Source organism: Lycorma delicatula, chromosome 8 (genome assembly GCF_047948215.1).
Source record: "Lycorma delicatula isolate Av1 chromosome 8, ASM4794821v1, whole genome shotgun sequence".
Lineage (NCBI taxonomy): Eukaryota > Metazoa > Arthropoda > Insecta > Hemiptera > Fulgoridae > Lycorma > Lycorma delicatula.
The window spans coordinates 39,347,741-39,359,046 of record NC_134462.1 but is presented as its reverse complement, the minus strand read 5'-3'; the positions used below and the strand labels follow the sequence as shown (position 1 = coordinate 39,359,046).

Genomic DNA, 11,306 nt, shown 5'->3' with positions numbered 1-11,306 from the left:
TGAGGTTTTTCGACACCAATTTCGCACAAACCTTTTGTATGTCCAAATCAACTGTTAAAATTTGATGTACGATGAAAGTTTTTAACTGTTTACACATCATGTGTTTAACTGTTTACGTACTGTTTGATGTACAGTGAAATTTAACTGTTCATTCATCATCCTTATTGTTAAATGACGGTTTGATCTCACAAGAACCCTTACACGCTCAACATTTTCATCAGATTTTGAAGTTGAAGGTCTCCCTGAGCAAGGTTGCTCTTCAACGTGTTCTCGGCCTTCCAAAAATGATTTGTGCCAGCAGAAAACTTGTGCTCTTGATAAGCAACGTTCCCCATAGGCCTGTTTCAACTTTTCAGAGGTCACACTTGTGGATTCTCAAAGTTTAACATTGCACAACGTTGCTCTAAATCCCAATGCTCCATTTTCGTAACGCACAACAAAAACACAACTTCACTGATGGCGCTGTCAAAAATAACGTGTTTGCTGAACGGAGTTGAAACTCATACTAAGCATGTGGAAGGCAGTAGAATTAAATAAATTAATAATATTTAAAATGTAAAAATTTATTTAGTGGCTGCTAGTACCGCCACACCTGTGCGAGTGAAATACAGTATGCATGCGCGCTTTAGTTAGAATCATTGAATTAAATAAACAAAAAAAATATTGTATTTAAATAAAATTATAAATTAAGTTGTGTGTGTAAACCGTGTATCAGAAAAAAGCTGCATGATGGGAAAGTCCCACAACTGTGTTGTGAGCTTTTTTTTTAACTTGATAAAAAAAATGAGTATGGTAAACAGCTCCCTTAGGAACTGCAACATTTCAAAAGTCACCATTCTATAATTTTAAGGGCGTGTAGTTGACACCAACTAATACTACAAAAAAAAAAAAAAAAAAATACAAATTAAATAATGTGATAACATTCCTTAACCATTTGGTTGATGAAATTTTGCTTAAGCTTTTGTTTTATATATTACCAAAAACAGCACCCTATTTAAAATTGCCTATAAAAATAATGTTTTCTTATAACACTTGTAAATACAAATACAAACATGATAGTGGTAACACAAAAAAAAAAAAAAAAAAAAAAAAAAAAAAAAAAAAAAAAAAAAAAAAAAAAAAAATAAATATTCTGAAACATTAGACAATGTGAAAGAGAAAAAACTACTGTCAACTCACTTTCAAAATTTAAGTTAAAATCAAAAAGGAAAAAAATAAAAATAAAATTACATCTCTATTAAAATATATAATTAAAAATAATATTCATAATAATTAACATACAGTACATTTAATTCTCATTCTTAGGCAAAATTATTAAATACAGTATTTTCAGAAAATATTATACAATATACATATATTTGTAATTCAATACTGTTTAAAATTTTATTTGATGAATCATACATATGAAAATACAACTGGACAACTGTGGTAAAACAATAGTTACATAATTTTCATTGCAACTATATTTACATGGGTGATAAATTAACAAACAACCTCATTTAAGTACGAAAGAGAAAGCATTACAGGCTATAAAATAATGAATACTACAATGAAATAAAGCATACAAATAGATCTATTATAATGAAAAAATATCTTGATAAAGTTGAAGTTAACTTACATGATGGAACTAAAAATATTATTACTTGAGACAATGACTTTCCAGAAATATCTTATTTAAAATGTTATTGGCTACAGTATTTTTTAATATTAATAACCTCAACTAGTGGCCCAAGTACAAACAACTAGAAAGTGGCACAAATTATTGTATATCAATGATCTAATTTTTGACACAAATTATGATTACAGAACACCTACTGCTTATTGGAGTTTCATCATCTTTTGGCCTAAAAAGCACATTATTTTGCCACTGTGAATAACTCTTTTTTAAGTAATAATCATACACTAAATCTTTGTACGTATTGGTCACTCACAAAGAATTCTTACAAGAATTTAAATCAATATAAGAAGTAAAAATTGATAAAGCTTTACAATCAGCAGTACATTATAAGCCAATTCCCTTTACTTTCTCAAAAGGATAATAAATTAAATTAGCAAATATAAAAGAACTGTCTTGTGACATGTTATTCAGTTTCTATTATATTTAATAAAACTGTAAGAAATTAATTTTTAAATTATTAAGCCTGCTCATATTATCTGTGTGAAAGATTCATATTATCTTCGCTAAATAAACTTATTTGGAACTAATTACATTTACGTAAAATAAAAAGAGACACTGTGTCATTTATCTTCATAAGCTTTTGTTTATGAATTATGATTTGTAAAGCTCAGGGTTAGATTTACCAAACCTTTCAAAAAATATTTCAAGAGCTATCAATATCTTCATCACTTTCAAGCACCATCACCTGGAAAAAAAACAAAAAATATAACATATACACCAAAACAAAATTATATTATAATTTAATTATATTAGACTACATAACTCTACTCATTCAAAACTTTAGAACGTTCTGAATGCCAAAGAGTAATATACTGGGTATATGGGAATTATCTGAACAATTTTGTAATCTTGTTAAAAAAATGTAATAGTCCTATTAATGAATAGTTGGGCTGTCTTTAACAGGCAACTTATACAGTTTCCCTCGGCATATACTAGACAGCACTGTGATTGCATACGTAATCACATGTAAGTTGCTATGAATCCACAGATGAAAGCTCAATGCGTAAAGTGGTTTATTGAAACAAAATCAGACACAAAAGTTCGACACAATTTTAGAACTTTGTAAAACTTAGAGCCACCCTCTAGAACAAGTATTTGTTCATGGTATGATAAATTTAAAGAATGGCAGTGTTGAACATAAGAAGAGTGCAGACAGGCCTAGAACATCAAATGAAAAAATGGAGATCATCAGTCTTTTATTTGCAGCACTGGGAAGTCAACTCGAAGTGCAGCATGTGAATTAAATCTTCCACGATCTACCATTCATGATGTTTTGCAAAAAAGATTAAAATTATGTCTTAAATTACAAATAATGCAGCACATTACACCACAAGATCACAATGTTAGAAAGAAATTTTCTGTGGAAATGATTGAAAGAATTGAAATTGATGATTACTACAAAATAACAATTATGTTCTCAGTCGAGGCTACATTTCACATGTCTGAAACAGTGAACACTTAGAACGTTTGAATATGGAAATCGCAGAATCTACATGTTTCACTTGACCTTATTAGAGAAAGCCCAAAAATTAATGTTTGGTGTGGACTGCTTAATGATCATGTGATTAGACCTTTTTTCATTGTGGAAATGGCAGTTAACATCAATATCTATTTGGACTTGTTAGAAGGGTTTGTTTACTCTCAGCTTGAAGAGTTACAACCTGAAATTATTATACAATCATATTCCAACAAGATGGGGCGCTACCATACTGGAGTTTATTAATGCGTGAATCCATCAACTACACATTCCCAAGTTGCTGTATTGGACGTGATGGACCAATTGCTTGGCCACCTTGATCACTAAATATAACTTCATGTGATTTTTTCCTTATTTGTTTTCATCAAGGATAATATATACAAAACTCTTGTAGTGAATATTGATGACTTTAAGGAGAGGATAGTTAACACATTTGAACTTATAGATGTGGATAAGTTACACAATGAACATGGCATGAAATTAATTACCGGTTGGATTAATTAATGTCTTTAATGATTAATTAATTGACCGACTAATGAATGATTGATGGACATTAATTAAATGATGCCTTTGATTACAGGTAAAAAAAAATTTCATATACTCTGTTTTTATACCTAAATAAATAAGTTATTCAATACCAAAGTTCTTCAGATAATCTTCGAACAACCAGTATTTCTCACTACAATACACTTACACCTACTGTAGACTTAGAAAATATTACATGCATCATTGCATAGTCAGTGAAAGCATAATATTAGAGATATGTCTAAGCAGCAAAACTAAACATGTTAAAGCTAGTTTAAAAAAAATATTTATGACTTTTAAAAATTATCAGTCATTCAAATTTTTATTAAAGTTTGAGAAATCACTTATGAGTTGAAAAAACAAGATTGTATCATTGATGAGGCACAATGTTTACAAAATGATAATGAATATACTAAGTGTGATAGAAATTGGTGAATGATTTCATCTTGTTATGGTGTCGTCAAAAAAATTATAGAAAAATTTAATTAAATCATTAATAATCATTTTTCTTTTACGTAAAATGCATAAAGAAATGTGTCCTTTTCCATTTCTTTTTTATTTGGTGCAATAGAAAAAACAGTTTTTCAAGAAATTTTCAGAAAAATAAAATTTAGACAGGTCTAAAAAATTAACTACATGATAAAAATGTGATATTCTAACATGTTGTTCATCTAATGCTTATTTATCACTCTGCTGATTACCAGTTAATTAAATGATTTTTAAAACGCCTATAGCTTTTTTCAAAACAGACAGACAGCAAATGAAAATTATAAATTTAGTATTATTGGAATCGTCAATGCAACATGAATATGACTCGTTAACAATTTCAAAAAATAAAATGGGTGTAATTCAAAACTATTTTACGAATTAAAATGGTATACGATGAATACTTTCCCTATAGTGCATAAAATGCTTCAACTGAACAATACTATAATAACATCATGAAAAAATTGTAAACATGTTAATAATATAAAATTCCAACTTCATAATGTCTTCCAACCAACTACTTGAACAATAGAACTACCGTTCCACATATGCCTTTTTAATTCATAAAGTATTTTCAATTCTACATCCACTACACCCCTCCAGCATTTAGATTTCAAACTGTTAAAGTTAAATTTACATTGCATAGACAATTTCAATGATACCAAATTTACCGCAAAACACCTGTCAGATCTTCGTATGTGCTTCTTTTGAAAAAAAAAAAAAATGTTTAGAATTTCAAAAATTGTTTAATGGACTTGAAATAGTGATAAATAGAGGTAGATTAACAATATGTTAGAAAATTAATTTAATTTTTATCACATCAGTTATTTTTTAATAGCTATCTAAATTTTACTTATCAAAAAATCTCCTGGAATATGGTGTTTCTATTTATTTTCATGCTAATTGAAAGAAAACAAAAAATGACACAAAAGTGATGTTTTATACTTTTAATCATAAGAAGATTGATGAATCTTAATGGTATAATTAAATTTTTTCTATGTTTTTTTGTTGTTGCAGTAACACAGCAAAGCCACACAACTAAAATTTAGTAGAGTATACTGTACTAAATGTTATGAACGATCCTGCAAAACAGCTAGTTCAAGAAGCCAGAGTTAATACCTTCATTTATTAAAAAAATCACCATTTTCATGTTTCAAGAAATTAGGAATGAAGATATTCTGGAGTCATACAAACAAACCTTTTCTAAGAATTTAGAAATAAATCATGAATAGAACTAAAAATCTGAATGACACAGTCTTATGCATATTTGTAATTCACAAATGTCACAGCCAGACTACACATTTATAGGTGTCGTTTCATATTTAAATTTTAGTTATTTTATCAGATCATACTTCATACAGTAAAGTTTAGAAGCTTACATATTATAATACAGAAATAAATAAAAGTTCACTGACATCTTCTATTTCTTTTGCCATAAGTAATGCAGTTATTCCAGTAACCTCTTCTAAATATGTTGTAGATTCATAAACTTTCTTTAAAAATTCTTTTCCAAGATCTTTGTACTCTGAAATAACCTACAAAACCAAATATTAAAAGTTACACTCATATTCAGACAAAATATATTTTTACTGGAAACATTAATTTAACATGATTAAAGACTATGTAACCTGTTACCTGCATAACTATAATGGACTCAAATTATTCTAGGGTAAGAATGAAAAAATTAGAAGTTTAATTTAAATAATTAATTAAATAGTCTAACAGAAAAATAGACCAAAGTTTCAATACCATCAACAACAGAAACTTGGACATTACAAAACTTCTGGTTAAGCTGGATTTTTGGTGATTGGAACCAGTTTCAGTCTTATCAAGTTTGGATTATAAGTTTCTCCAATACGTAACAAAATGAAAAAAAAAAAATGATAACCTGTATAAATAATTATATTCAATCAAACAATTTTCCTTAAAGAAAATACAGATCTGTCATTTTTACCAAAACTATTTATTTATAAATAAAACATTGATTTTTCAAATGTCTATGTGTTTTCACATTTTCGGAAAAATTTATGAATATAAAATTCTTTTACAAAGATTACCTTGAATATGGCAACATTTAAAAACACTTAAAAACAATCAGTAGCTGACAAATTTTAAAATGAATCAAGCCATTTTGAATATATTTCATCTACAACTATGACATATTGACTACAATCAGACACACATAACTTACAAATGAGTTATAAAACATAAATAATTCACTTTTATTCACTTAACAGACTTAGCAAACCCTAATTAATTTCAATCTTATCAATTCATGTAGTAAAAGTACAATAATTAATTATTTAAAATTATGTTAATCACTAGCCAGTCAGGGCTCTGCTTTTGGACATTTGCTACATTCTTTATCTTCATGGTAGTGAGAATAATACTGATAAGTACCAATTAAAGACTGATAAGCTCTTTTTCATCCGTTTCCCTCATTCTCACTTTAGCTGTTCAGAGGGCCGAGATATTTATTCTTTTAGCGGACTTTGAATAATAAGAAAGGTTACTTCTCTTTCTTGAAGGCATATTTTTTTAATTTTTGACAATCCAACATCAACAGTCAAAATAAAAAATCAGAACCCAAAAAGGTTTGCTCACTAAACTGCCCAAAAAATTCTAATCTAAACTAATTAAAACAATAATAATAATAATAATAGACAAATAAAATATTAAATATTTTATACGATAGGTTAGATGATTAGTATATACATCTGAACTCTGTCATCTTTTTTAACCATGGTGTTATAAATATAATGAAGTAAAAGGATTAATTTTTTTTTCTTTAATGGAATATCTTTAATATCTTAACCCCATTAGGAATATTGTGATAATTCTAATTAGAAACAATGACCAAGCCTCAGTTTAAATCTGCAAAGTTTTATTAAAATCTGTCCATTCGATTTTGTTTCCTGTATGTTCAGGGATGACCCTAGTTATCATTTTATTACATGTATAGGTAGATATTAAGATATTAAAAATGTGCTTTAATTAATGAGAAATTACTGATAGGAGAGACTGCCAGTGTCTTTCTAATTAATTTTCTCCTGTCTGACTTTCGAATATTATATTATGGTCTAAACACATTTTATTCCTACTCCACCAATATCAGAGAGTATTTCAAACTGATTTCCACATGCATTACTGAAGTATAACGAACTTGAGGTAACTAAAATATTAGATAAATACTTTTGACTTAAATGTCTAAATATTTAAACAAAACTTTTCAATTGTAGTTTCAACAAAGCAGACCCTGCTTTACAATTTGATTAAGTGAGATGTAAATTGCTGTCATTATGATTATTAGTCCATTTTCTGTTTCACATTTTAGTACACAAATTTCTCCAATTGATGATTTGTTAAAACCTAGGATTGAGAATTACTAAATGCCATTTATGAACTTACAATGTTTGTTGTGGCTCTATTATTTCTGCATAGCTACTTCTGTAGCTCTGCACAGAGATCTCAAAAACTTAGCAACACAATGAAAATTTTGACTATTGATGTTTTCTTAATTGTTGACCAATAAAAGTAACACAGTTAATTATGTATAACATCATCATCAATGTCTGAGACATGTGTATGTAAACTTTGAACATTTAATGAATTTTATGATATTCCCTTCCTGTTAGAAATGAAATTTGTTAACACAGAAGTGATTGTTTGAAGCCTGTTGAATAACATATATACACAGAACCTGACAGATCAGACTTCTGATCTGTAGACTGTAGACTGTGTCTCCCACACTTGGCTCGCTTAAATGAGCATTTCATTTCAGAGCCTGATGGATCAGACTTTTTCAATGTCCATCCAAAACTGTGCAGCGCCTAAATAAGTTTTTACTTCAATAAAAAGATATGTAATATAAATTTGAAAATACGTTTTATTTCATCTGAACTAGATCTTTCTACCTTGTTATGTCTGCACTTCAAAAGATTTTGCTAATTTTGTAAAAGCTTATGTATTCTGCCAAAAATACAGGGTGGCACATATTTTACAAATTACATCTAAATTAACAAATTATTCTGTAAACCTGCCACACGACAGTTGGTTTTCTTTTCAACTATCCCATTACACAAGGATTAATATACATTTACGATAGAGCTGCGTTGCAGTATTTTATTTGCGCATAAATACTGACACCCAAAAATGCAAGTGCAATATTAAATACTACATGTTTTACATTTTACTATCAAATATAAAAACAAGAATTATAGCATGAAAAAGCACACTATATCAGAGAAATATCACTGGTAGAATACTAAACTGTATTCAAAATCTCCTATTATTCTCACTGCCAGATACAGAACAGTTCTATACATATGTATATAAACCTTTCTGAAAATTCAAATAATTCATCAACATACTGACCACTGTGCCAATTAAACTCAAAAAACAACATAGCCACCAGACACAGAAAAAAAAAATATATATATATATATATATAAATATATTATCCCTTTTGCGGGATCCCACATAATCCAGCTACTACATAATTCTATAATTACATAAAATAAAACAAAATAAAAACTTAAAAATTTAGAAAACATAAATCCCAACAACCACAAAATTTGCAACAACACAACTTTACTGCCATACTGGAGTGTGGATTAACATAAATGATAAGCATATCATTATCATTATTCATTTAAATCAAGTATTAAAAGCATTTGTACAAATTTAAAATAAATAAAGAACAATGTGCTTAAGAATATAGCAGAAAAAAGATATACAGCAAACCTTTGATGAACAAGCAATACAGCTATCAAAGGCTGGTGTAGCAGGTAACATTTGTGTATAACTTGATAAAAATCCTCGAATGGAATGTGGTATTTCTCCCAATATAGTTTCATCTTTAGTTGTAGCCATTCCTCTAAAAAAAAAGGTTTTATTGCTTTTAGTAGATTTAAAAAACTAGTTAAAAATATCAAACTATAATACAAGGTGAAAAGTTTTTCATATTTACTTTTTTTAGAAGTTTGGTCATAGCATTCTGTCAGAAAAAATAAATTAACATTCAAAGATAGGCTGTAAAGTAATATGTATGCTTGGTTTTCACAAGAATAGATAGAGAAAAAGTGATGTGAGTGATACTTATATAACTATATTAACTTATGACTAACTATAAGTTTATTAGTTAATAAACTTAGTTATATAGAAGTTATAACTATATAACCTATATTGTTTATTGGACGTGTTTATGATCAGCATGTTTTAAAAGTGGGGCTGATTATTTCAGAATGAAAAAAAGTATTAAAACAAGGTGTATTCAATTAATTTTTAATTGCTGAATACAACAATCATATTTACAACAAACTGATTATTACTTACAACAAACTGTTTATTGTGAGGAAACAGTCAAATGAAGCAAACTGAATTGTTGTGAAATAAAAGTTAGTTAATAAAAGCCATCTCAAACAGAAATACCAAAGAACCTTAAAGTGAAAGATCAGTTTTTGTGTCAGATTTTAAAAATCAAATTCAAGTCAACAAATTGATGGATTGGATAAGGTCATAAATTATGCCTTTTGCTAAAAAAAGAATTAAAAATCTAATTTTCAACCATGAAAATTTTTTTGTCACTTTTTTAAATCAAAACATGTGTACCTGATAATCTGAAAAGAGAGCAAACATTATCTATGAATAAAATAACAATTAGTACTTGTATTAAAGAATTTTTTCTTCATAAGAGCTTTCATAGCACATACTGCTATGTATTTTTCATTTAACATTATCTATATAAGTGATTACAGCATTCTAATGATTGGTAGTGTGCTACTGTAAAAATAATTCAAAGGTATAATATAAAATTGATTGAAAATTTAATATTTAAAAATATAGAAGAAAAATTTCATTCTTTCTTCAGTCAAAGATTAACATTTCATAAATAAAAAATTAAAGTTACTGAGGAAAGAACGACATTATTTTCAAAATTAATTTTTATAATTTCCTTTTTATCAATCGTGCTGAGTTCTTTCATTATTGAAATTTGTCAACTATTATAACTGAAGGTACCAGAAGCTATTATGCATTTAAAAGTTATCTTTTTAACACATGTAACTTTATTATTCTGTATTTATATTAAATCATTTATCTCATTTTCCTTATTAAATAGTGTAAAAAAATTAAGCTTATATATAATATGAGTTCATACCAGCTTACATTTAAATTCCTTATGATGTTAATTATATTTAATTTTGTATTTTATTCAACAGTTTCTACCAAAACATTTCTATGTTTTCTGTGTTCTTTAATATTAGCTGTATAGTATCACAGATAGTTAAATAAAATATCACACAATTGAATTTTTGCATAAATTGATTTATTTTCCATTACAAAAATTAAATGAGGAACTTTGCATAGAATTCTAAAACATTCAATCATAAAACATAAAATTGTGTAAATAATGCCTGACCTTGATGGATGTTGTAAAAGAGAAACAAATAATTCAACAGCAAGTGAAGCTGCTATATTTGCTACACCAGGTCGTGTTACTGTACACTGTTGATCTAATGTTCGATCTCGTAATGACTGTTAAAAAAATAAAAGCATTATTATTACTGTAATAAAAGTTATGAATTTAATAACAACATAGCAAAAATGTGAATATAAGGTACATTGTATGTTTATTTATTTGTTTGTTGTCTGAGGTAATCTCAAGAATTTCCAATTCGATCTCAAAAACCCTTTCATTGATTAAAAATATGGAATTACATTAGCTCAACTGACTTTCCTCTGAAACCCTTCTTGACAGTATAATTAAAAACATGCAGAAATAAATAAATAATATGGTATGACTAAGAAAAAAAAGCAGTTAATAATATATCACTATAATGATTTTCCTAATATTTATTATTTTTCCTAATATCAATTACCCTTATCAGCATAAGAAAACATGTCAATGCAAGAAATTAACAGCAACAGAATAAAAACCAGGAATGAAAATATAACAAATGTTACATTTAATATAATAATGAAATATAATTTCAAAACAATGACAGGGATATGGAATTAAAACATTTATTTTAACATTATTTACAACTTTAAAATCCATACATAAAAACTTATTCAGATATGTTATCAAACACAAGTTTCACTACAAACCAAGCAACTTTATTGGTAAAAGCATATTAATAG

The 11,306-nt window shown here is 27.4% G+C and overlaps 1 protein-coding gene across 1 annotated transcript in view; it reads right to left on the bottom strand.

Moving 5' to 3' along the window:
- Positions 1-1,231: 1,231 nt before the first annotated feature.
- Atg7 (Autophagy-related 7) overlaps positions 1,232-11,306 on the bottom strand; it is a 34,193-nt gene continuing 24,118 nt past the window's right edge. The window contains exons 12-15 of the mRNA XM_075373043.1: positions 10,585-10,700; positions 8,910-9,042; positions 5,582-5,701; positions 1,232-2,363 (exon numbers count right to left, since the gene is read on the bottom strand). Coding sequence (XP_075229158.1) covers positions 2,322-2,363; positions 5,582-5,701; positions 8,910-9,042; positions 10,585-10,700 — 411 coding nt within the window. The 3' untranslated portion in view covers positions 1,232-2,321. The remainder of the gene's footprint in view (positions 2,364-5,581; positions 5,702-8,909; positions 9,043-10,584; positions 10,701-11,306) is intronic.